At 59.5% G+C, this 24,110-nt stretch overlaps 4 protein-coding genes across 8 annotated transcripts; 3 read left to right on the plus strand and 1 right to left on the minus strand.

The window, feature by feature from the left end:
- The first annotated feature begins 1,981 nt into the window (after positions 1-1,981).
- NDUFA11 (NADH:ubiquinone oxidoreductase subunit A11) lies at positions 1,982-6,782 on the plus strand. 2 transcript variants are annotated; one of them, XM_080384179.1, is made up of 4 exons: positions 1,982-2,140; positions 2,221-2,313; positions 5,568-5,690; positions 6,589-6,782. In XM_080384179.1, exons 1-4 carry the CDS (start codon positions 2,059-2,061, stop codon positions 6,699-6,701), a joined length of 411 nt encoding a protein of 136 aa, XP_080240305.1. In that variant the 5' UTR covers positions 1,982-2,058; the 3' UTR covers positions 6,702-6,782. The 2 variants fall into 2 exon arrangements, with proteins under 2 accessions (XP_080240305.1, XP_080240306.1); XM_080384180.1 differs by lacking the exon at positions 5,568-5,690.
- A 1,707-nt stretch (positions 6,783-8,489) lies between these two features.
- KLHL33 (kelch like family member 33) lies at positions 8,490-13,136 on the plus strand. The gene is made up of 5 exons (XM_080384110.1): positions 8,490-8,502; positions 9,377-9,904; positions 10,159-11,092; positions 11,499-11,669; positions 12,255-13,136. Exons 2-5 carry the CDS (start codon positions 9,382-9,384, stop codon positions 12,829-12,831), a joined length of 2,205 nt encoding a protein of 734 aa, XP_080240236.1. The 5' UTR covers positions 8,490-8,502; positions 9,377-9,381; the 3' UTR covers positions 12,832-13,136.
- Positions 13,137-14,382: 1,246 nt separating this feature from the next.
- On the minus strand, positions 14,383-19,778 carry GP1BA (glycoprotein Ib platelet subunit alpha). 4 transcript variants are annotated; one of them, XM_080384114.1, is made up of 2 exons: positions 19,635-19,778; positions 14,383-16,877 (listed from the first exon to the last, which is right to left on the minus strand). In XM_080384114.1, exon 2 carries the CDS (start codon positions 16,872-16,874, stop codon positions 14,733-14,735), a length of 2,142 nt encoding a protein of 713 aa, XP_080240240.1. In that variant the 5' UTR covers positions 16,875-16,877; positions 19,635-19,778; the 3' UTR covers positions 14,383-14,732. The 4 variants fall into 4 exon arrangements, with proteins under 4 accessions (XP_080240240.1, XP_080240241.1, XP_080240238.1 ...); XM_080384115.1 differs by having other exon boundaries at positions 14,383-16,935; positions 19,635-19,777; XM_080384112.1 differs by lacking the exon at positions 19,635-19,778 and adding an exon at positions 17,668-18,183.
- Positions 19,779-19,966: 188 nt separating this feature from the next.
- Positions 19,967-23,163, plus strand: LOC308062533 (uncharacterized protein). The gene is made up of 3 exons (XM_080384181.1): positions 19,967-20,103; positions 20,763-20,889; positions 21,737-23,163. The coding sequence occupies exons 1-3, from the start codon at positions 20,046-20,048 to the stop codon at positions 22,023-22,025; spliced, it is 474 nt and encodes a 157-aa protein (XP_080240307.1). The 5' UTR covers positions 19,967-20,045; the 3' UTR covers positions 22,026-23,163.
- The last annotated feature ends 947 nt before the right edge of the window (positions 23,164-24,110 follow it).

Here is a 24,110-nt window from a genome sequence, read left to right on the forward strand (position 1 = left end):
TTTTGATTGCCTCCTTCTGAGGGCTTAAAGATAAGAAAGGTGATTTTTGGCATCGGGAGCGCTGGTAATTGTGTTGCTGGGGGTGGGCAGTGAGTGGCTTTTCCAAGGGTGTCTGTGGATGGAGTTGGGGTGCTTTTTAAGCGTTCCCAGTGTTCTGCTGGCTTGCCTTGGCTTCTCACGAAACGTGGGAAGAGCCAACAGTAATGCTGAAGGTGATGTCCTCCTGGGCAAGAGACCGGCGGGTATCTGCCAGTCTGGGGAATTTCCTGCTGGTAACTGCTGAGCAGCCCCCAAGGCTCTGTCTGCACTAATTGTGCGTGTGGGAAATGCTCATTGTATTGACTGCTGATGGCTCCGGCTCGCAGACATGATAAAATCCCTTTTCTGGTGGGGTCAGGTCAGCGGGTAGGTCTGGGATAAAGCCATACAGAAACCTCTGGAAGGGGGGAGGAGGGGGAGATGTTCTGAATGTGACTTGCTGCTGGGTGGTTCTGTCCTCGGTTCTAAAAGGGGTTCAGAGGTGAAGGAAACTTATTTGCAGCTTGTAAGATGCACGCTTGTAAGTCACGATTACGGGACCTGATACTCCCTATGTCAGCTAACTGGGATTACGGTACATACATAATTATGGTTAGATAATAAAATATTTGGAGTCAAGATACTTGGGATTATGATAATTGAGTAGATAATGATAAAGTATTTGGAGCCAATATATTTGGAATTATGATAAGTAATTATATATGATAAACAGTTATGGTTAGATAACAATAGAATATTCTGAGTCAATATATTTGGACTTATATATAGTTATTGATGATGAAATATCTGGAGTCCATATTTGGGATTCTTATAGATAAGTATTTATCTATCACATATAACTTATGTTAGATTACAATAGATAATTATATTGATAACAATGAAATATTTGGAGTCAATATCTTTGGGATTATGATAGATAACTAATTTTGATTAGATAATGATAAAATATTTGGAGTCAATATATTTGGGTGCTGGAGGGTGCACCTGCCGCCTAGAACAGAGGGCCCGTGTGTGCCTCGTGCTTGTGTGCAGTTCAGTTTGCAGCTGTAAGAACAGCCACCTTCTGGGGGTACAGGGGGAGCAGCACCCTTGCTGGGTGCAAGGGCCAGGATTATTCCCTTGTTATACACCCCCTGCACCGGGCAGGGACCAGGGGCCTGGCTGGGGGGGTGTTTGTAAGTGCTCGTAACAAACAGCTGTTTCTTGGGGTAACCTGGGGCACATAGCTAGCTCCTTCCAGCTGCTTTGAGATCCTGTCCAGCAGAGAGGTGCTGGGGGGACCCTGGCTTAATTGGGAAATGCACAAATTAAGTATTTAGTAAGCTCAGTGTACAGGGGAATGAGAAATAGACAGGGGTGAGAAAGCTTGAGCTGAGCATCACTCGCTTTATGGACTTTGTTGGGCTCCAGGAGCCACCTCAGTGGGGGGAGCTGGGCTGGAGGGAGTGCAGGGGGGTTGTTCAGCGTTCTTAGTCACAAACTGAGAGTAACTGGAGAAACAACGACGGATGTTACTATATAAGGGCGGTGGGGCTGGGGTCAAAGCATATGGGTTATTTCAGAAGGGGAAAAAAATGAATGATGCAAGTGTAACAGCCCACGGAGACAGCTGGGGCCATGGCAGGCCTTGGAAGTGCACAGCAAATCATCCCAGTGCTACTTCGTTATTATAGCCCCTAAAAGCAAAAAAAAAACAAACCCAAAACCCACCAAAAAACCCAAACGAACACCTCAAAAAGAACCGCAAAAAAACCATTAACCCCGCCGCCGCAGGCAGCACGGATGCGGCCGGGGCCCGCAGCCTGCCCGGCCGTGCGGCACCGGGGCTCAGGCACGGGGAGTGCCAGCGCCCGTTACTCCGGGACCCCCCCTGCCCCCAGCTCGGCGCGGCGCCTTCACCCAGCCCCTGCCGGCGGCCCCGCCCCTCGTCCCGGCCCCGCCCCGGGGGCGGTGCTGAGCGGGCGGGGCGGCCCCGGGCTCTCGCGAGAGCTGTGCGCGCGGCCGTGCCCTTGCGGCGCCATGGCGGGGTACTGGGACGGGCCCGAGGGCGAGGAGTGCCCGCGCCGCGCCTGGCTCACCACACGCGTGGGCGCCGCCGCCGGTGAGCGCCGGGGGAGCGGGGGGGGGGGCGGCGGGGGGCGGCAGCGGGGCCGCGCTGATTGACGCCGTCCTGTGTTGCAGGCCTGCTGGGCTCGGCCTACCGCATCATCCTGCAGCAGCCCAGCTCCGCCCTGGCCGCCTTGCAGATGGCAGCGGGGGACACCGCCACCATGGGTAAGGGGCTGGCCTGCCCCCCCCCGGGCCGCCTCCGCGGGGCTTCCCCCACCGGGCCTGGTCTCCACGAGCCCGGGCCGCCGGGCCTGGCCTCCCCCCTCCCTGTCGCAGCACTGTCCCAACTCGCCGGCTGCAACAAGGCTTTTCCCCCCCACCCCAGGTTAACTCCAACAAGCAGATCCCACGCCTTGCCCCAGCACAGCCACCAGCCCCCACGAGGTTTCCAAGGTTCACCTCCTGCCCGTGCTGTTTCTCCATCCCCTTCAAGCCAGCCCACCCTGCTTCTTGCCTCTGCCGCGTCTGGATTCTTCCTTCTCCCGGCTCCTCTGCCAGCCGGCCTCTCCTCATCCCAGCCCTCTGCTTCTCCCAGGGCCTCTCCTACATCCAGGGCACACTCTCTCTGCTCACTCTGCTTCTTCCAGGTCTCTCCATCCAGAGCTCCTCTTCTGTCCCCCTCAGAGCTATTTAACTACTCAGCAGGAACCAGCCACAGCTGCACATTATCCCCGCCAGCCAGCCCACCCTGTATATTATCAACGTTAATTAACCCGCCTTCATTCCCCTACAATTCCTCTACACCTGCCAGGCCTGGCCTTCCCTCAGGGCCTTCATCCCCTGGGCCTTCCCCCCTCCCAGGCTGCCTCTGCCTCCAGCTGCAGCTTCATAGCAGTACTGGTCCCTTTCCCCTTCCACATCCCTCAAAGGTGGCGGGTCCCTGGTGTGGGAGCCCAGAGCCAGACATGGCCAGGACACATGAAAAGCACAGAGCTTGGCCACTGCTGCTCCCTTCCATGTTCCCTCAGCTGCACCACTTACCTACATGTCGGGTTGGAATAGAATAGAATTATTCATACATGGACAATATTTTCTGTTAGGCAATGCAACACGGGTAGCCATGCAGGTGATGGCAAGAGAAGCTCCTGGGTTTTGATGCCACAGCAGCTCAGGCTGGGGATGCACCTGCACCAGCCCCTGCCCTCCCTGTGCTCTACACAGACACGTGCCTTATTTGAAGTTCAGGTGACACGCTTTTTGTACTCTAGAGTAAAAGGCATGTATTTGCAAAACAGCTACTTTGTGGACAAAAGTACAGTGGAAGCAAACTTGTTTACTTCATATATTTAGGTATTGTGCTTAATAAATCACACTCGCTGAAGAGCAAACAGTGTTTTTGATAGCAAAAGGAAGATAAACGTGGGGGTTTCCCCATCAGGCTGCACAGCCCAGAAGAAACCACATGGTTGTCTTGAGTTGTCTTTGTTTTGCAAGAGAAGGCAGATGCTGAAGGGAGAAGCAGGGACCCAAGGGGGCTGTTCCAGGTGGGGGTGCAGATCTGCAGGGCTGAAGCTCACCAAGGCTTTGTCAAGGGCAGTGTTCTCCTCACCAAGCTCACCCTGGGTTTCAGCCTAATTAAGTGGCTTGTGGCACCTCTCTCCTGCTCTGCAGCAGAGCCCTGAACTGGAAGCTATCTCACAAGTGGTCCAGATCTGCATTCTTGAGTTTCTCAACTGTAAAACAGGACCTGGAATCTCCTGTAATGAGTTGAGCCATAAAAAGTCATTATAATGGACCAGATAACATAACCAGTTGTCACAGCACTAGCAAAACTCACCAGCTGCAACAAGGCTTTTCCCCTCCATCCCAGGTTAACTCCAACAAGCAGATCCCACGCCTTGCCCCAGCACAGCCACCAGCCCCCATGAGGTTTCAAAGGTTCACCTCCTGCCTGTGCTGTTTCTCCATCCCCTTCAGGCCAGCTCACCCTGCTTCTTGCCTCTGCTGCGTCTGGATTCTTCCTTCTCCCGGCTCCTCTGCCAGCCGGCCTCTCCTCATCCCAGCCCCCTGCTTTTCCCAGGGCCTCTCCTACATCCAGGGCGCTCCCTCTGCTCCTTCCAGGTCTCTCTTCATTCAGTCCATCCCTTCCGTACCCCTTAGAGCTATTTAACTACTCAGCAGGAACCAGCCACAGCTACACATTATCCCCATCAGCCAGCCCACTGCTGTATATTATCAATGTTAATTAACCTGCCTTCATTCCTCTATAATTCTCCTACAATCAATTAGTATTTCAATAAATCCCGTAATCCTAAACCAGCATGCTGCATCCTCTTCCCAATTCCCACACCTGAAGAAGGGCTGTCCTGCCCAGTGTTAAGGGGCCAGACCTGGTGGCCTGAAGCCATGTCTTTTGCCTACAGACTCTTTGGCCCAAAGCAGAGAAAGCAGGGAAGCTGAAATGCCGTCCTTGGTCTGTGGGTTTTGGTTCTTCAGTGCTTTTTTCAGTTCATTTTAGGATCAGCATCATTACGTTTTCTGCTGAAAAACTGCATAGGTTTCTAACGAGCTTGTGGTTTACGAGTTTACCATACAGATGGACAATTTTTATTCGGGACATTTCTGTTGTTCCCCAGAAAGATGAGCTGAAGTCTGCAGATGGGTCCTTCATGACCAGGAACTTGTATTACAAACATAAAAAGATTTTTTTGTGTGTTTGCTTGACACCGCTGTTTGCGGAAGTTTGCAGTTAGATAGACGTAGGGTCTGATGGGGTGAGGTGTGTAATTCAGCGGGCAAGACAATGCTGCTTCTGTGGTTTCCTAGTTCAGTTCAAAATTCTTAATTTCAGAATCGGTTTTAGAAAATAATTTACAAACTCAATCCATTTTTCTAACTATCCCAAAATCATTGCAAGCCCCAGGCAGGCAGAGCAGTAAAGTGCCAGCACAAAGTGACCTTAAAGAGAGCCGAGTCGTCCGTTTCTCCACCTGATCCCTGGGAGGCTGGATTGGAGCTGTGTTTCAGGGAAACACCCCCCCTCCCCCCCTTTTCTTACCCCCTGGCTGCCTGGGGGCTGCCCCACTGCCCCGTCTGGAAGATAACCGAGCTGGATGCAGTGGGGTTTGTCCGTAGCCATTCGCACACCCTGCCTGGTGTGCTGGCCCGCAGCAGGTCCTGGGGATCCAGCTAACGGCTGAGCTGCGCCTGCTGGTGCAGGACCCGCACAGCACCGGGGTGGGTGCCTGGCTGGACCAGAGGAGGTGCCAGAAGGAACCGGGATGGGGCTTGCATAATGCCGAATCTCACTGCAGTGGCTAGGATGTGATGCTCCTGGGTGATCGAAAGCAGATCTTGCTTCATTTTCCTCCTTTTCCCCAGAGGAACTGTTGTACAGCACGGTGCATCTCAAAAATGTGCTTTATTCATCCTCAGTTCCTTGAGGGGTTTTATTTTGGTTTTTTACCTCTTGTTTACAGCCACACTAGGAGCTGTGTTTGGCGTAACTACCTGCCTCAGTGCCCAAATCCGAGAGGAACCGGAGGATCCCTTGAACTATTTCATAGGCGGCTGTGCAACAGGAGCCGTCTTGGGTGCCAGAGGTAAATGTGGACAGTGCCCGCAATGAAACAAGCCCTCTCTGGTGTTAGAAACCTTTCTGTTAGGGGAAAAACGCTACAGAATCTTGACGTCAGGCTTATTTGGTAAAGATTCATCTCAGCATCAGATTTCCGTCGCGTTCCGGTTTCGTTGATGCTGTGTTGTACAGGTCCGCTGGCATAAACAGCGCCCAGCAGGGCACCGGGGCGAGCCCCAAGGCGAGCTGCAGAATGAAACCAGAGCTGACCCAGTACTGCCAGTTACAACTTACCAGTTATAACTTGAAATTGCAGGGTATGAAAAAAAAAGGTCATTGTGGAAATCCAAGTTTTCTTGGCAACAAATGTGACTTGCTTTACACGGGAAATACAATCTAACGTCTGCCGTGTGAATTCTGCACGTGCTCTGAGGGACAAGCTGGATCGTGCTGCGGTTGCTCCTATGGCACCTTGTCCAGCTAGATTAGCTCCTGCAGATATTTACCCAGCTCTGTTTTCTTTAGGCATTCAGACTCAGCGTTCAAGATGTGAGGGATTTATTTCAGTTATGATTGTGGTGAAATAGAATTTGTTTTTAATTTACCTAGGGTTTTTTTCGATTTCCTAGAATTTGAAGCAGCGATGGTTATTTTTGTGACTGAGATAAGCAATTCCAGATTGCCTATGTAAGGAGATAGGGTGGTGGATTGTAGAAACTGATATTTCAAATTACAATCTAAAAGCATGAGAAAGCTTATTTAAAAAAAAATAATAATAATAATACCACTTTTCTGATTTCTGTTGCCAAACAATGGTCAAGGGACTGTGAGTAGCTCATGGAAAAATTGCAGGATCTGTCGAGGTCTGCTGCACAGTCCCTGTGCCCTAATAGATCTTCTATGGTTTGTTGTGTTTTTTCCAGCTCACAGTTACTTGACTGGTACCACTGCGTGTTTGGGGTTTGGAATTACCGCCGCGCTAATGAAGATAGGCAACAAGGAGGGCTGGCGGCTGACGGGACCTCCCAAGCTGTAAATGTAGCCGTTCCTCCCTGTCAGCTGTCTCCTGAATGCTGTATGTAATAAGATATTGTGTAATAAAGATACTGTCAAATCAGCAGTTGTCACAAAATTTTGATGTCATCCGACTGTTGACGGTGTTGGGGCTGGGATGCAACAAAGGCGGAACAAAGAGGAAGCTCCTGCTGCCATCCCTGTGCACTTTGCCTCCGTGTGTGTTGCACTCGCAAGCTTGAGGGGCGCAGCTGCTGGTTTCAGTTTGGTCTTCTAGCAGTTTCTTGTCGTTTCGAGTGGATTTTTTGCAGGATTTTTTGGCAAGGATTGGGATTGCACCGCGCTGAGCCCAGCGTTAAGTGTTTGGGGTCAAAACTGTCGTTTTGAAGCTTGGCTCTAGGTGAGGATGAGGAGGGCGGGGGGGTGGGGTGGGGCAGGAGGGATGGGTTGCCCACAACAAGGTGTTGAGGAGCCTGGAGGCTTTTTCCAGTAAGTGTTTAAGGAAGTGTAGAGCCCACAGCTTTGGGGTGAGAAACGGGGAATAGCTGAGGTCGGAAGGGAGCCCGGAACATTCTCGTGCCCATGGTTGGAGCAGGTTCCTGAGGGCTCTGTCCTGTTGCCGTTTCTGCGTGCAAGCCGAGGCACGTCCAGCAAGGCCACCAAGAAGGTGTAGAGGGTTGAGGCACAGGATGCACGAGGAGAGGTGAGAACCGCATCCTTCAGCCTGGAGGAGGGAAGGTCGAGGGCTGATCAAACGCTGTTTTTTCACAAATTAATGGTTACAGAAAAGGTGGGCTCAGGGGGCACAGTAGAGGAGGAGAAACACCAGGCACAAGTTGCAGAAAGGGATCTAACTAGACAGAAGGAAAAAAAAACATCTCAGGATATTTCAGAAGGAAAAAAAAATAGTTGGGGTAGGTAAGCTTAAAAAACGGACTGGGAGAGGCTGTGAAATCATCTTTGGGGACGCAGAATTCAATGAGACACATGGGAATATGGGGGTGCAGGGACAGGACATTTGGGGACGGGGATGTGAGTTAATAGAGACAATAGGGGCACTAGGGGATACGAGGACGTGGGGTAGGGGAACATGGGGGGGGGGGTGATGGGGGGACACAGGAGATCAGGAAATGAGAGACAAGGAGGTTGGGGGACCCAAGAACAGCAGAGGAGGGGACAGAGTGTGACTTGGGGAAGGGGACACACGTGGTCACAGCCATGGCAGGCTGCGCTGCTCCCTGGTGTGTGCTCTCTGTGGGCAGCTGGGGGTCCCGGGGAGGCGCAGGATGGTCCTGGGGGTGCTTGGGGCTGTGCCAAGGGACTGGTGTCCCCACGTGCTCCCTGGGGCTGGGGGACCCCCGGCTCTTCAGTGGGGCTGGGCTCCAGGAGCACAGCACCCGGGTGGCGGTGGAGGTGTCACCCACCGTGGGGCTGAGGGTGCAGGGGGGCTGTTTCTCTCCCGCCTAAGGGCTTTTGAGGGGGCCACGCGTCACCCTGTGCTCTGGAGGTGAGCAAGGTTTGGGGTGGGGGTGTGTCTGGTGGCCCAGAGCCCCCCAGCAGGACCTCCTCAGGGTAGCCTGGGGGTTACAGCCCTGCCTGTACCTTTCTGCTGTCTGAGACGGGGAAAAAATTCCTGTCCTCTGCTGCCTGTCCTCAGGGAGCCCCGGTGTCCCCGTGTCCCTGCTGCCCCGTCCCCAGCCTCGGACCTCCCTCCGCCCGGGCCTCTCCCAGCTCCTGGCCGAGGCCACGTGTCCCATCTGGGCTATAATTACCCAGACACATTCCTGGGGGGTCACAGGAGCTTCCCGGAGCAGCGGCAGGCGGTAAGGGGGGACAAGCGCATGGCAGGGCACGGCAGGGCACGCCACGCAGCACTGCAGGACACGGCACGCGGCAAGCGCCACGCTGGGCTGCAGAGCGCGCAGCCTGGGCCAGGGCACGCGGCACCGTGCACACACGGTGCGCCACGTACCGGGCACCACTGGTGACAGGGCGGGGGGGTGGCAGCACCCCGGTGTGCCACGGCGCCAGGGTCAGCGCACCCCGGCAGTAAGTGGTGCAAGAGGGAGCACAACGTGCGACGTCGCACGTAACTTGCAAGTGCAAAGCACTGTGACATGTGATGGGCACCGTGACACGCAACGGGCACCGTGACACGCAACAGGCAGCGGGACACACAACGGGCAGCGGGACACACAACGGGCAACGTTCGGCAGATGCTGACACGTGCCGAATGGGGGGGTCACTCAGCTTTGCCGAGGAGCCGTGCCGGGGCTGGTGGCTTTGCTGCTGTTGGAGCACCAGGAGTTGTCGATGGGGCGATGGCTGGGGAAGGGCTTGGTGGCCTCTGCTGCAGGATGGAGGGTTTGACTGTGGGTGGTGGCCTGAGCTGTGGGGCTGGGGGGCAGCAGCATTGGCTGGGGGGCAGCAGCTTCCTCCTGCGGGTCCAGCAGTGGGGCAGACAAGGGCCATCAGCCTCAGCGACGGCGCAGTGACGTGGCCCCTTGGTCTCACCTACGGGGCTGTGCTTTGCCAAGGGGCAGCGACTTCAGTTGTGGGGCAGTAGCGGAGCCCGGTGGCCTCAGCTGTGGGGTGGAGGCTCCAGCGGCCTTTGCCATGGGGCAGTGCCAGCAGCGGGACCCCGTGCCCCCCGCCGGCACTGCTGCCCTGACCCCCCTGCTCCCTGCGTTCCCACAGGGAAGATGTGGGTCGCGGAGGGGCCGGCCCCAGCCCGGTGGAGCCTGCGGGACGGTGGCCATGCTGGACACTTCCTGGCCACGGCCGACCACTTCCGCGCTGCGGGACAGCTGGTGGACGTGGCCGTGGGCCCGGAGGGCGACGTGGCCCATGCCGTGGTCCTGGCCTCCATCAGCTCCTTCTTCCTCCGCTTCCTGGAGGGCAGGACCAGGGAGCTGCGCCAGGGCCCCCTGCCCCGTGTCCCCCTGCCCGCCGGGGCCACGCTGTGGGGCTGGCGGGCTGTGCTGGCCTTTGCCTACGGGGGGACTGTGCCCCATGGCCGGGAGAAGGAGGTGGAGGAGGCCGCCCAGGCCCTGGGGGCTCCCCGGGTGGTGGCCGCCTGCGCCCCACGGCTGGAGCGTGACCCCCAGGACAGGGGTCCCGAGCCACTGGAGGAGCAGTGGGAGACACTAAGAGCCATGGAGCACCTGCACGCCAGCGGCTTGGGCTGTGACCTCCAGCTCCGGGCAGGGGACGAGGTCATCCCAGGTGAGCCGGGGGTGGGGGTCTCCCGGGAAGGGCTGAGGAGGGGGACAGGGCGCACTGGGACAGTCGGGTCCCCTGGCGGTGCTGCCGGGGGCTGAGGTCCAGGTGGGGCTGAGGAGCACTAGGTGCTCATGGGGCTGGTCCCCTCGGGAGAGCGGGGGCCTTGGTGGCAGGGGGGTGGGCAAGGGCACCCCGGGGGACTGCACAGTGCAAAGGGGACCCCGCTGCCCCCCACCGATCTTCCTCCTTTCCCCTAGTTCAGCGCCTGGCCCTGAGCTGCTCCTGTGACTTCTTCCGCGGCCTCTTCACTTGCCCCATGCGGGAGGCCACCCACGACCCCGCCGCCCCGCTGGCCACCGGGCTGTCCCCGGCCGAGCTGCGCCTCCTCCTCTCCTTCGCCTACACAGGGGCAGTGGCGGGGCCGTGGCCCGTGGTCCTGGAGGCGGCCGAGACCTCCCTGCGCTACCAGGCCTGGGGGCTCCTCACCCTCTGCCTGGATGTTTTCACCCGTGGGCTGACCCCTGAAACTGGCCTGGACGTGCTGGCCTTCGCTGTGGCTTACGGTCTGTCCCAGGTGGGCCGCGTAGCAGAGGACTACATCTTGGCCACCTTCCCCAGCGTGGTGGCCACGCCGGCCTTCCTGGATCTTCCTGCACAACTTCTCATCCGCCTCCTCCGCTCTGATGGCCTCAATGTCCTCCACGAACTGGAGGCTTTGGAAGCAGCATCGCGGTGGCTTATGGCCAACGGAGGTGGCCAAGAGGATCTAGCCAAGGAGGTCCTGTCATCTGTGCGCTTCGCCCTCATGTCCGGCCGGGAGCTGAAGAAGGTCCCCTCCGTGACCGCAGGGGTAGCTGACCCCAAAGTCCTCCGCGAGCTCATGGTAGCAAGTTTGGCCCCCATGGCCCAGCTGCCGTGCCGGGTGCGTTCCTTGCAAGAGGTGCTGGTGGTCTGTGGTGGAGACATGCTGACAACCAACCTGGCTGCCCGAAAGCCCAGCAGACACCTCTGGTTTGCCCACCGCTACCTCAGTGCTGTGGGGCTGGTGAAGCAGGTGGAGTGGCGGGCACTGGGACACTTTCCTGATGGCCCACGCTTCCGCCATGCCGTAGCTGTGGTGGGCAATGCCCTCTACGTTCTGGGTGGAAAGCACTACTACGGGGTCCGTGACACCTTGGCCAGCGTCTACAGGTGAGGGTTGCAGAGGACCTGGAGGTTCCATGCGGCACCAGGACACTGTGGGGTCAGAGGTGCTGGTGGAGCTGGAGCTGCTCCGTGGACCCGAGGCATTGCAGTTGTGACCCCAGGGCATTCTGGGGTTGGGTGGGTGGTGGATGGGGAGGTGTCCCCCTTCTCTCTGATGTTGTGGGCCTTTGGAGGGTAGGGTGGGGGGCTTCCATCTGGAGATGCCCCAGGGCACCGTGGGTTTGGTATTGCCCAGGAGAAGGGGCTATTCCCATGCAAAGGGACCATGTGGCTCCAAGGCATGGTGGCACTGGCTGGTTGTAGGTGGGTCGCTGCCCTCAGTGGTGCCAATGCCACCTCATGGCGTTGTAGGTAACAGGTGGCCTCTTGCCCCTTTGCCTCTCCAACCCAGGTATCAGCCCATGGACGGCTCCTGGGAGCGCCTGGCCAGCATGACCTGTGGGAGGTGCTACTTTGCCGCTGGGGCACTTGGGGGTTTCATCTACGCCTTGGGGGGCAGCTCGGGGGAGCTCTACTGCACAGACACGGTGGAGCGCTATGACCTGGCCAACGACACCTGGAGGTGAGACCACTCCACACAGACACCTGCTTCCCTCTGCCCTAGGAGCCCCCTGCATTGGTCAGTGGTGCCCACTGAGAGGTCTTTGGGTCACTGAGCCGCCCATGGACAACGGGCCTGCAGTGGCCTTTGGGAGATGCCTACTGGGTGGTGAGCAACCCTGTCCCTTGGGGGTCATTGGGTGCTGGCCAGTGTTGCTTGTTGGGTGGTGAATGAGTTTTTGGCCAAACGTGTTCCCTACTTGAGGGTCTGATGGCCATTTGCCAATGAGATGAATCACGTAAACATCTTCCAGCTGCGTTCATTGGGTGCCCTGTTGGGTGTTGTCCAATGTTGTCTATTGAAGGAGTCCACTGGGGGTTCACCAATGGTGTCTTTTGGGGTCTACAAAGTGTTGAAGAGTGATGCCCCTTGGGCATCCGTTACGCGTGAGCTGGTGCTGCCCACTGAGGTTCATTAGGTGTTGGCCAGCATTGCCTGCTGAGCGGTCATGGAGCCACGGCTCCCTGGGGAACTCCTGGGCAGGCAGTGGCCACGGGGCAGCCCTGCCCAACCTGCCCTTCACTCCCTCCCTCTCTCCTTGCCCAGGAGGTGCCAGCCCCTGCCAATGGCTCTGTGTGGGCACGCGGCATGTGCCCTGGATGGTGCCCTCTACGTGTCGGGGGGCTGTGATGAGGCGTGCCAGTGCCAGGCATCCTTGCTGCGCTACATCCCTGGTGCACCCGCTACTCTCCTGGCCCCCATGAATGGCCAGCGAGCTGGTCACGTTATGGAGGAGGCGGGTGGGCAGCTCTACGTGGCTGGGGGGCTGTGCCAGCAGGACGGGCAGACTGGCTACAGCGACCAGCTGGCCTTTGAGGTCTACAGCCCCAAGCTGAACATCTGGGTCCTCCTCAGCCCCCTGCCTCATGCTCATGTAGTGGGGGGTGCAGCTGTGCTAGGGGGAGAACTGCTCGTACTGGGAGGGTACAGTCATGAGACCTACCAGGACACCCACCTGATCCACGCCTACCAGCCGGGCACTCGGCGCTGGATCACCCGGGGCACCTTACCCCATGCTTATACTGACCTCAAAGCCTGTGTCCTCACTGTACCCCCTGCCTTGCGTGGCCCTAGCTGCCTTGAGGACCCTTTGACATCACCTGAAACCCCCAATAATACTTAGGGGGGCTTAAAAGCTCCACACCCCATACTGGGATCCCCAGGTAGCATCCATGGGCACCTCTATCAGACAAAATCACCCCCAGATCCCTCTCCCAGAATGGGTTCCTCCTGTGGTTTCAGGCAGCACGCCACCCCAAGGGTAAATGCCCTAGACTGTAGGGACCCTGTGGGACACAAAGACCCCCCCACACTGCACCTATGCCTCCAGGAATACTTATCCACCTGCCATGAGCCCTTACTGGGAGCTGGGGATCCCCCAGTTCCTCTCCACACACACTTCGGCTGAATAAAAGTGGCTCCTGACCTTCCCATCTGGGTGATGTTGTTTCTGGTGGGGAAACAAGACGTCCAGGTGCTTCTTGCAAGGAGCAGGAGGAGAGCAGGAGACCAACGGGCTGAGTGTCCTGGGTAGGGGGTGGTGGGGACCAGGAGATGGGTGGGGGATGCTGGGGCTCACGTGTCTCGGGACTGAGAGGCATCTTGGGTGCACAGGGGGTCCTAGAGGTGCCAGGGTTTGGAGAGGTAGATGGCAGGGGAGGTAAGGGGCACCGGGGGGTCCTGGGGGCTTTGGGGGTCCTGGGTGGTTCTGGGAGGGCTGGTCTTCCTCGAGTTGTTTGGAGAGGTGGGAGAATCTGAGGGAGGATTTGCAGGGTGAGGCGGAGGTAATGGGGCTTCTGGGAGATGCTGGGTGGTACCTTTGGGGAGGGAATCGGGCTCCCGGGATGCGTAGGGGAGAATCGGGCTCCCGGGATGTGTAGGGGAGAATCGGGCACGCCGGGGTGTGTAGGGGAGAGCTGCAGCTTCTCATGGTTCCCCCAAATAGTATTCCAGATGTGGTCTGAGGGGTGCTGAGCAGAGGGGAGTGGTCACCCCCCTTGGTCCACTGGCTATGCCCCTGCTGGCCCAGCTCAGGCGCCTGCTGGTCCCTGTGGCCAGGGCGCATGGCAGCACCGCGGTGCCCTGCCTGCGTGTCCCCTGCAAACTGCCGTGCCGTGTCACCTGCCACCTGGGCACCCGCGCTCCCTTGGGCTCCTTACATAGCTGGGGGGGCTTAGCCTTGCCCGGCTCCTGTCAGCCACTGTGGCAGGAGTTGGGGGCTCCTGGGGGCTCTCTTGGCTCCCCCTGAGGGTCCCTCACACCTGCCAAAATGTGTGAGTGACTTCTCCACAGGTGGCCACAAAGTCTGGCCAGCCCCGGGGCACTGTCCTGGTGTGATCCCTTACAAATCCGTCACCTCTGAAGCCTCCAGCCCTCCTCCTCCATTTCCAGCCATCCCACCATGGGTTGTACAGGGGCACTGGCACCCCTGGTTCCCGAGCTCATTAGGTGACAGCTGGGCATGCAGCTGTTGGGACAGTTGGGATGCTTTGCCCATTTAATTCAATCCCACAGGGAAGGATGGCGCATCTGGGGCAAAAGCCAAGAAGCCGGCGTGAAGTGGACTTTTCCTCGCTGGCTTCACTCTTCCAAGCTCTGAAGACAAATCTGTCACTCCCCGTACCCCGCCAGGACTGCGGGAGGTCCAAGGCAGTGAAAGGAGCAGCCACTTGAACTTGCAGCAAAGAGAACATTTATTCTGTGGCTGACAGCTGAAAGCGTAGCGCGTCTACCTGCATCCCCCAAACCCGAGTGCTGGACGCAAGGCACGCGGGCAGCTCCACTTGCCCAAGCCGGGCGGTGGCAGCACCACTGATGGCAGACCATCACCGACCCACTGAGGACACTGTGTCCCCCTGCCCGAGTGCCCGAGGGATAATTTCAGATCTAGAAACCTCAGGGAATGGGAGCACACTACTAGGAGGAGCTGGCTGGCTTCCCCTGAGCAAGCGGATCTTTTGTAAAACAAGGGGGGCGAAGCAGAGCCATGCCTCCCCCCCCCTTTCTCCGCGCACGCAGAAGCATTCACAAGGTGTTGCCGGCGCATTTCACCCTGACCTCACCGATGGCCTCAACGCCCCTGTCCAGGCTGTAAGCAGAAGAGGTCCATGGGGGGCCCAGGTCTGCAGCCACCAGCTTCCTGGAGAAAGACGTGAAGGAAGCGCTCGGGGGGCTGTGGTGGACCCACAGCTCCTTTGTGGTGCAGAAGGAGGAACGTGCAGGAGGACCGTGCTGCATCCCCAGGTCTTTAATGGTGCAGTAGATGACCTCAGGGCACAGCTCTACTTCCTTGATGGTACAGAACGTGGGGCGCCGGAGGGGGCTTTTGAAGCTGCTGAGATGCATCGCAGGGCTCCCGGTCACCCCCCTCCACCTCAGCAGTGGCTCCCGCACCTCTTGGGTCTGCAGGGGCTTGTGCCAGGGGGTCCAGCTTGCCAGACACATCCACGCCAGCCAGCCTGCTAGAGCCAGCACGGTCAGCACCAGCAGAGCCAAGGACACCAGGTAGAGCACCCAGTGCAGTAGACAGCAGTTCCTCAGCACCCACTGCCCCCACTGCGGACCCTCCCCACCTGCCCGCGAGCGCAGCATGGGGACGTCCAGCGCTGGGGTGGAGCACGGGCAGTGTGGCAGAGGCACAGGTGGAGGGGAAGGTGCAGGTGGAGGGGAAGGTGCAGGCTGGGTGAAGCGTGTGGTGTCCAGGGGACCTGGCGGTGTTGGGGCAGGAGTGGAAAGCATGGTGGTGGAGACCGTTGGCATTGTCAGCATTAGAGGAGGAGATGAAGATCTGACAGTGGAAGAGGCCTCTAGCCCGGCAGCAGAAGGCACTGCTGTGGAGGCGGTGGAAAACGTGCTGGTGGCCACCATGCGAGGGGCATGGGTGCTGGCAGCGCTGGCGGTGAGGGCGGTTTGGGGATGGCTGCTGGCGCGGGGAGGTCTGGTGCTCATGGTGGTTGGCGGTGAGGTGGCAGAGACGAGGGTGGTGGGTCTGCGTGGGGTGCTGGCGGGAGTGCTGGGGGTCGGTGTGGGTGTGACGGTGGGACTGGTTGGCGCAGGAGTGGTGGTGCTGGGAGTGCTGGTGCTTGAAGTCGCAAGAGAAGTGCTTGAGGTGAGGGTGGAGCTACAAGGGGTGCTGGAGGGGGGTCTTGTGGCAGCGAGGGGAGGCCAGGTAACAGCACGGGGCATGGTGGTGGGCTCTTTGGGGGTGGATGGCTGTGTGTGGGAGGTGATCATGATATTTTTCTCCATCATTTCTTCCCCATAGCCATATTCTTCCTCTTCCTCCTCATCCTCATCCCCCACATTGCCACAGTTGGGTTTGAAGTGGATGACGGGCTTCTGCTGATGCTCGGCAGGGCTGTGGCACAGCACCTTCTCAGGGGCAACCTCCACCTTTGTCTCCTCCAGGCTCCGCTTTGGCTGGTAGACACTGCCTTCGTTGGACCTGATCCAGGCCCGCAGGTAGCGCAGGTTGCACTCGCAGTGCCAGGGGTTCTCGGTCAGGAAGACGTACATGAAGAAGTGGCTCTCCGGGAAGAAGCCAGTGGGCAGGGTCTGCAGGCGGTTCCCTGAGAGCCAGAGGGTCTCCAGACGTTTCAGACCCCACAGCAGCTCCTTGGGGAGCTCCTCCAGGAGGTTGTCTGAGAGGTCCAGTTCCTTGAGAGCCTCCAGCCCTCCAAAGACCTCCTTGGGCAGCGTCCGCAGCTGGTTCCCTCGCAGGTCCAGGTCCTGCAGCAGCGGCACGGCACGGAAAGCCTCTGGGGCCAGTGCCACCAGGCTGTTGTGGGCCACGGCCAGGTGGGTGAGCCCGGGCAGAGCCTGCAGGGCGGGCAGGTCCTTCAGCTCATTGTAGGAGAGGATCAGCTCCTTCAGGGATGTCAGCTGTGACCCCGTATGCAGAGCCACCAGCTTGTTGTCAGACAGGTCGAGGTCCTGCAGCTGGGTGAAGCTCAGGAAGGTGTCGGTGGAGAGGGATGTCAGGTGGTTGGCACTGAGCAGCAGGATGCCCATGTCCTCAGGCAGGTCTGAGGGCACCGCGCTGAGAGCCAGCCCTGTGCAGTTCAGCTCCAGCAGATCTTTGACCTTGTTCATCTCCGAGGGGCAGGGCAGCCCGTCCGTGGTGCCCAGGGCCAGGAGGATGAGCAGGAGCAGGGCAGGGACCTGCATGGCCTGGAGGGGACAGCTGAGACACTTGGGCACAGCAGGCACTCACCTACACATCGCCTTTCTGCTCACGCAAGCACCGCGTGCAACAGAGCTGGCATCCCCCGACAGACCCCCTGGGAGCCCTCTGAGCCCCGCGACAGAGCTGGCATCCCCCGACAGACCCCCCGGGAGCCCTCTGAGCCCTGCAACAGAGCTGGCATCCCCCGACAGACCCCCCGGGAGCCCTCTGAGCCTCACGACAGAGCTGGCATCCCCTGACAGACCCCCTGGGAGCCCTCTGAGCCCCGCAACAGAGCTGGCATCCCCCGACAGACCCCCTGGGAGCCCTCTGAGCCCCGCAACAGAGCTGGCACCCCCCGACAGACCCCCTGGGAGCCCTCTGAGCCCCACAGCTCCCCTCTGGGAGGGTGTGTGGGAGCGATGAGTCCCGCACCCATGGGCAGCACCTACCCTGCCACCTCGTCCTGAGAGCGCAGCGGGCTCAGCGAGGCGGCACCATTGCTTTGCTCACCTCCTCCTCCTCCCTGGGAGGGAGAACCCGGTTCATACACCTCCTCGTGGCGGTGTGCCCTCCGCCAGGGTGGCATTGCTACCCTCACTGCTGCGACAGCTCCGTGGTGCTCACACCCAGCCCAGCCTGGCCAGGCCGTGTGATTCCCGACCGCGCTCTTCCCTAACGCCAGCTGAGCCCTTTGCACCACTTGGGCTCCTGAGATAGGAGCATGAATCACGGGGAAAGAGCTTCCCCGCTGTGTGCCCAGCCCCCGACAGACACTGCTCCCCTGGGACTCACCCCTGGACATGCCACCATGCGCTGTGCTGCTTCGCCTCCCTCCTGGCTGAGGAGCGGGCGCTGCGCTGGCGGCAGAGCCAGTGCCAGGGCTGCCCAGCCCCGCTATCGGCACAGGCAGCTGTGGGGAAGGAGCTGCGGCTTCCTGAGCAGCCAAAACCATCTTCTGTCCTTCAGCACAGCCCTCGCCTTCCCGGCACCCCCACTCCGCTCTGCCAGCTCCTTGGAAAAGTCTTGTCCAGAGACTGGCTCCCTAATTGCTTCTGCACAGTAATTGAGGGAGGGTCGCAGCCAGGAGGAGCCCTTGCAAGCCCCCTGCCCCACACCTTCTTACAGCCCAGGAGAAGGGTCCCTGGCACAACACTTTGCCCCTTCCCCTGCTGCAGGGCAGCTCCTCGGTGCTCAGGGCCACCATGGTCCTTGAGGTGCCCGAGGTGGGACCGCAGCCTGGCTGGTGTGGTGGCCCCAAACAGCTCCTGCACGTCCCCGCGGCTGGCTGTCCCCATCCCTGCCTTCCCACTGCCCCCATCCCTGCCTTCCCAGTGCCCCCAGTCCTGCCTTCCCACTGCCCCCATCCCTGCCTTCCCACTGCCCCCAGTCCTGCCTTCCCACTGCCCCCATCCCTGCCTTCCCACTGCCCCCAGTCCTGCCTTCCCAGTGCCCCCATCCCTGCCTTCCCAGTGCCCCCAGTCCTGCCTTCCCAGTGCCCCCAGTCCTGCCTTCCCACTGCCCCCAGTCCTGCCTTCCCACTGCCCCCATCCCTGCCTTCCCACTGCCTCATCCCTGCCGTCCCACTGCCCCCAGTCCTGCCTTCCCACTGCCTCATCCCTGCCTTCCCACTGCCCCCAGTCCTGCCTTCCCACTGCCTCATCCCTGCCTTCCCACTGCCCCCAGTCCTGCCTTCCCACTGCCCCATCCCTGCCTTCCCACTGCCCCCAGTCCTGCCTTCCCACTGCCCCATCCCTGCCTTCCCACTGCCCCCAGTCCTGCCTTCCCACTGCCCCATCCCTGCCTTCCCACTGCCCCCAGTCCTGCCTTCCCACTGCCCCCAGTCCTGCCTTCCCACTGCCCCATCCCTGCCTTCCCACTGCCCCATCCCTGCCTTCCCACTGCCCCCATCCCTGCCTTCCCACTGCCCCCATCCCTGCCTTCCCACTGCCCCCAGTCCTGCCTTCCCACTGCCCCATCCCTGCCTTCCCACTGCCCCCAGTCCTGCCTTCCCACTGCCCCATCCCTGCCTTCCCACTGCCCCATCCCTGCCTTCCCACTGCCCCCATCCCTGCCTTCCCACTGCCCCCAGTCCTGCCTTCCCACTGCCCCCAGTCCTGCCTCCCTGCCCGCCGTCCCAGCACGTCAGCAGAGCCACCCGGCAACAGGTCCCCTTGTTCTCTGCTTTATTTTTGCTCGACCAGGGGCTTTCGGAGCGACGTGACAAAGTGGAGCAGGTGCCACCTCCCAGGTTCCCTACGAGAGGAGGTGAGGCCATCACCCCCACACAGTGAAATCTGCCTGTAGAATGGAGCGGGGGGATGCAAAGCCCATCACCTGCCACCCCGCCTCTGCCAGCCGAGCATCGAGGCAACACGCGCCCTGCAAACGTCACCACACTGAAACCCAGCGGCAGCGCCAGAAACGTGGGCGAGCAGCGCCTGTAAGGAGCCAGATCCCTTCTCTCACCGCACTACGCAGCCTGGACACCCAGAGCATGGCCACTGGGCTGTGGCTGGTGTCCCCAAGTGACATTGCACCGGGCTGGAGGTGCCCACGGTGCCACCGACCCAGGAGGGCTCCGGGCATCCTGCGGCAGGAAGATTGAGGCTCTCCCAGCCGAGCAGGGGCTCTTATCAGCCAACTGCAGCTGGCCGAGGGGAGGGGAGATACAGCAGATCCTGCGCTGCCAGCAGGATGGAAGCACCGCAGGAACGTCAGGAGGGAGCTCCCGAAGTCAAGTGTCAGACGAGGTCACATACCTGAGAGCAGCCTCAGGGCGTGGGGGGTGGTCGCCAAGAGGAGTGCGGGGAGAAGCTCCAGCGTGTGATCCCGCAGAGGAGAAGGTGCTGGAGCCCCCGCAGTGCTCCAGCCCAGCCAGTTTCCCTGGGCTTCGATCTGCTGGAACCAGCGGGAAAAGCTGGGCGAGCCCCGTCCGGCCACCAGCTGCCGAGGAGATCACGGCAGCGAAGAGCGGCCTGGAGATGTTCCAACCCATCCAAGACCTTTCCAGAAGTCAGCTGGCAGCTGAGGGCTGGCGCCTGGAAAGCCCCTGCACGCTGTGACCGTCCCGTCATCCTTTCTGCTTCTTCAGCATCTCTGAGCCCTGCGATTTCCACATTCAGCAGGGAATCCTGCCTCGCCTCTTGCTGTTTTTTTTCCTGGTATCCAGGATGGAGAGGGAAGAGAGTGAGACCTTGGCCGATGAGGTGGAGGAGTTGAATGGAAGAGGTGAGCTCTCAGAAGGGAAGAGGAGGGGGAACTGTCCTCTGTCAAGGAGAGAAATGCATCCTGCTTTGTGCAAGAGCTACGTAGGGTCAGAGCACCTGGGGCTTGTCCCAGCCCTTGTCACAGGGTTGAGATTTGGTGGCTGCAACACTCCCAGCTGAATTCCTCATGCTTCTCTGTAGAGCCACCACCACCACCAAAGAATCCTGAGCTGCCATCCTTGGCTCCCTCCATCATCCACAGAAAGAAAGGGGAACGTGGGGCCATGGGTCTTGCTCTTGGGGTGATGCCTGCCGCCGTCCGCACGCGTCTGTGCCCAGACGTGCCTGTTTTGCTCTTGCAGCACTGGAGACACCCCTGCCCAGGTCCGGGGGTCTGCACAGCAGATGTGCACCACCCACCCAGGTGCATCCCTCCTCCAGGAGGCTGAGGTCTCCTTGGCCAGGGAGCGCATGGAAGCTCCTGGATCGGGAGCAGGGGCAGGACAGGGGCTGGGGGCGAGGCTGGGGCAGTCCCACACGAGGGGGTTCTCCACCCCATGCTGGACATCTCTAGGCAGGGGAAGGGAACTCACCCTGTCCTTCCTCTTGCTGGGATGGATGCAGCCCCGACGCACCCCGGGGGCTGCCTGTCCTGAGCAGCTTCTCCTCCTCTGTCCCCAGCCGACGTGACGCTGGACCCAGCCACTGCCAACCCCTTCCTCATCCTGGCCGGTGACCAGCGAGGCGTAGGCCGGGGGGACGAGTGGACCTCGCTGCCCGACAGCCCCGAGCGGTTTGACACGGAGCCGTGCGTGCTGGGCGCCCAGGGCTTCACGGGGGGGATGCACCACTGGGCGGTGGAGGTGGCTCAGGCGGGGGACTGGTGGGCTGTGGGGGTGGCCCAGGAGTCTGTCAGGAGGAAGGGGGTCCTCAGTTTTACCCCCCAGGAGGGGATCTGGGCCGTGGGGCAGTGGTTTGGACAATACCATGCTTTCACTGACCCTGACTGGACCCCCCTGCACCTTGCTTGCCTCCCCAGGGCCATCCAGGTCTGCCTGGATGTCACAGCCAGGCGGGTGGCGTTTGCTGATGCTGACACCAAAGCCCAGGTCTTTGCTTTCTGCCTGGCTCCGTGTCCCGGGGAGAGGCTGCTCCCATGGCTCTGGGTGGGGATGGACTCATGGCTCAGGCTGTGCCCTTGACGTGGAGGGGTGGGGGGACGGCTGGAAAGGCAACTTGGGTCTTGGTGCTGGGAACTGGGAGGGTCCTGCATCCTGCTGGCTTCTCCTCACATGGTTCCTCTGGCCACCAACTGGGAGGACGGGCAGAGCTTGGTGATGGAGCCCACCAAAGAGCCTCCTTCATCCCCCCCACCCCACAGCTGGGAGTGCAGAGGCAGCGGGGAGCACAGAGGTTCAGTGCATGCAGGAGCTTGATGCCAGGGCAGAGAAGTGGCATCAAGTGCCAGGGCACTGCAGAGCTGCTCTGGACAAGGTCATGAAAAATACAGCAGGGTCAGACTCCTTAAAAGCTGCTGGAATAGTGTCACTGGCTTTTTTTCTATTAAGCTTAATGATTAGGTTAAAAAAAAGAACCCCAAACATAGCTGAGTGCTGGAGCTCATGATAACGCTTATCTTCTCCATACATCCAAAGCCTCTCCTTGCCTTACTGCGAGCTCCCACCAGCACGTGCGTTGCAGCAGAGCACTAGTGAAAGCTGCAGGGACTGCCGAGGGGGGGGAGCAAGAAGCTGCGCAGTGCCTGAAGTCCGCAGGGAAGGCAATTCCCACAGATCCGCCGTTCCTCGACCTCCCCCACCCCAAGGTCTCCTTCCCTCACATAGGGACCAGACGAGAACAGTTTGGGTGGAAGGGACCCACAACGACCATCTAGGCCAGTTGCCTGACCGATTCGGGGCTGACCAAGTTAAAGCACGTTATTAAGGGCAATGTCCAAGTGCCTCTCAAACACTGATGGGCTTGGGGCATCGACTACCTCTCGAGGAAGCCCGTTCCCGTGTTTGAACACCCTCTCGGTAAAGAAATGTTTCCTGCTGTCAGGTCTGCACCTCCCCTGGTGCAGCTTTGAGCCATTCCCACGCGTCCTGTCCCTGGATCCCAGGGGGAAGAGCTCGGCACCTCCCGCTCTGCATCCCCTCCTCGGCAAGCTGCAGGGAGCAGTGAGGTTGCCCCTCAGTCACCTTTTCTCCCAATGGGACAAACCCGGAGGACGTGCCTTCCAGCTTAGATCCGCTCCGGAGAACTGGCATTTCGGGGAAATGATGTTCAAAGGACACGCTGGGCCTGGGAAGGGTGGGGGGACCCCACGCCAGGGACCCTGCTTTGTCCTCTCCTGCTAACTCCTGCGTTCGGGAGAAGAAAAGGTGTGTGTAGCTGAAGGGGAACGTTGCCTGGGTCCAGCCTTGGTTTCTTCCACGTTGCTGGTTGGACTCTCTTAGTGCCAACTCACTTATCACCTTTGTGGTGGCAACAGCACTGGTCTCCCTGGTCTACTCCAGTAGCTGGGAGGAGTTGCCGCACTGGGTCAGGCACAGATACTCTGCCCTGGCACTAGGGGATGGGCTCACCAATGTCACCAGCATTGTACGGGGACAGGTGACACCCTGGTGCACCTGAGCATCACACGTCCATGGGACCAGCAACCCAGTGACACAGCCCAGGAGACCACCCAAGGAGCCAGTCCCAAGAGCAGGGGCACCTCATGCTCCTGGCTGGGTGAGGTCTCCAAACGGCTGCCCGCATCTCGGTGCCAGCACCTCCACAGCACCTGCAGCCTCAGCCGATGCTGCGCCCGTGCAGGATGAGCCGAGCTCACCCATCAGGGCTGCGGCTCAGCACCTCCACGAGCACACCGGGAGGCGAGAGCCCACAGCACCAAGGCAGCTGGGCGCGTGTCTGGGGAGAGCCGGAATCCAGCCCTGCGCAGCACCGCAGCCAAACCCACCGGGTCACCGTGGGCTTCAAGGAGAAGGGGTGGCTTCACCCTGGAGCAAGCTGGGACTTCACAGGCGCTTCTCCATAACCCCCCTTCCCAGAGGCTGTATTAAACGTTGTAGGAAGAGGTTGTTTGTAGCGTTGTTTTTCTTCACCGTTCTTCGAAACCTCCCCCCGCCCCGCTCCAGCCCCAACCTCCTTTCCACAGTCAGCTTTTTCAGCAGAAGGAGATGGAGCCAACGCGCTTAAAGCCCCCCTCTTCTGCCAGCGAGGTCTGGTGGAACACCCTTTATTTTCACATGCATTTCACCAGCATTTGAACTTTGGTTATTTATTGGTTGTTTAGATAGCTTTGGTTATTCCTGTTTTTCGCTTCTGCCATGCAATGCCACAAATCCTGGCAGTCCTACAAACCAGCAAGTCTCAAACCATCGATTCTTACAGCCTCTTCCTAAACTTCAGCAAATTCCAGGTGTTAGTTCTTTGGCTGCAGAAGAAGAAAACCTCTCAATTTTCTTCCTCAGGGCCTCATCACAACCAGAGAAACAAATAATAGCCGAACACTGATGAATCCTTGGGTACACTGATTTGTTAAAAAACAGTGATTATAATTCCACTCACAAAATTATTTGGAGATTTAAATCTTACCGGCGCATCCCAGAAAGGTGACTGTGCACGTGTGGTTTCTCGAGCCGATGCAGGACTCGCATCAGGCCAGGCACAGGGACTGCCACGCGGAGGCTGCCCAGGCTTGCGGGGCTACGGAGCATCCCCCGTGCCAGGGGTGCCGGGTAGGGCTGCGTCCTCCTCACCCAGCCGCCCCGCTGCCACCGCTGTGCCCCTCAGTCCCCTCGTGGCTCCTTTAAATGAAGGACAACCCCAGAAACGGCCGTTCTTTGCCCAGAGCCCTGCTCCAAGCCTCTTCCACAGTGGTGGGGCGGGGGAAGCCCACAGATCTCGGCTCCCAGTTCCTGCTCTCCGCAGGCAGGAGCTTGCCAGCCTTCGAGGCTCATGGTGGAGGGGTTGTAGGTGGGGGCGGCAGGTTTGTAAGCGGGTGGGAGCCCCCAAGGACTA

Source organism: Falco punctatus (genome assembly GCF_963210335.1).
Source record: "Falco punctatus genome assembly, chromosome: 4".
NCBI classification, from domain to species: domain Eukaryota; kingdom Metazoa; phylum Chordata; class Aves; order Falconiformes; family Falconidae; genus Falco; species Falco punctatus.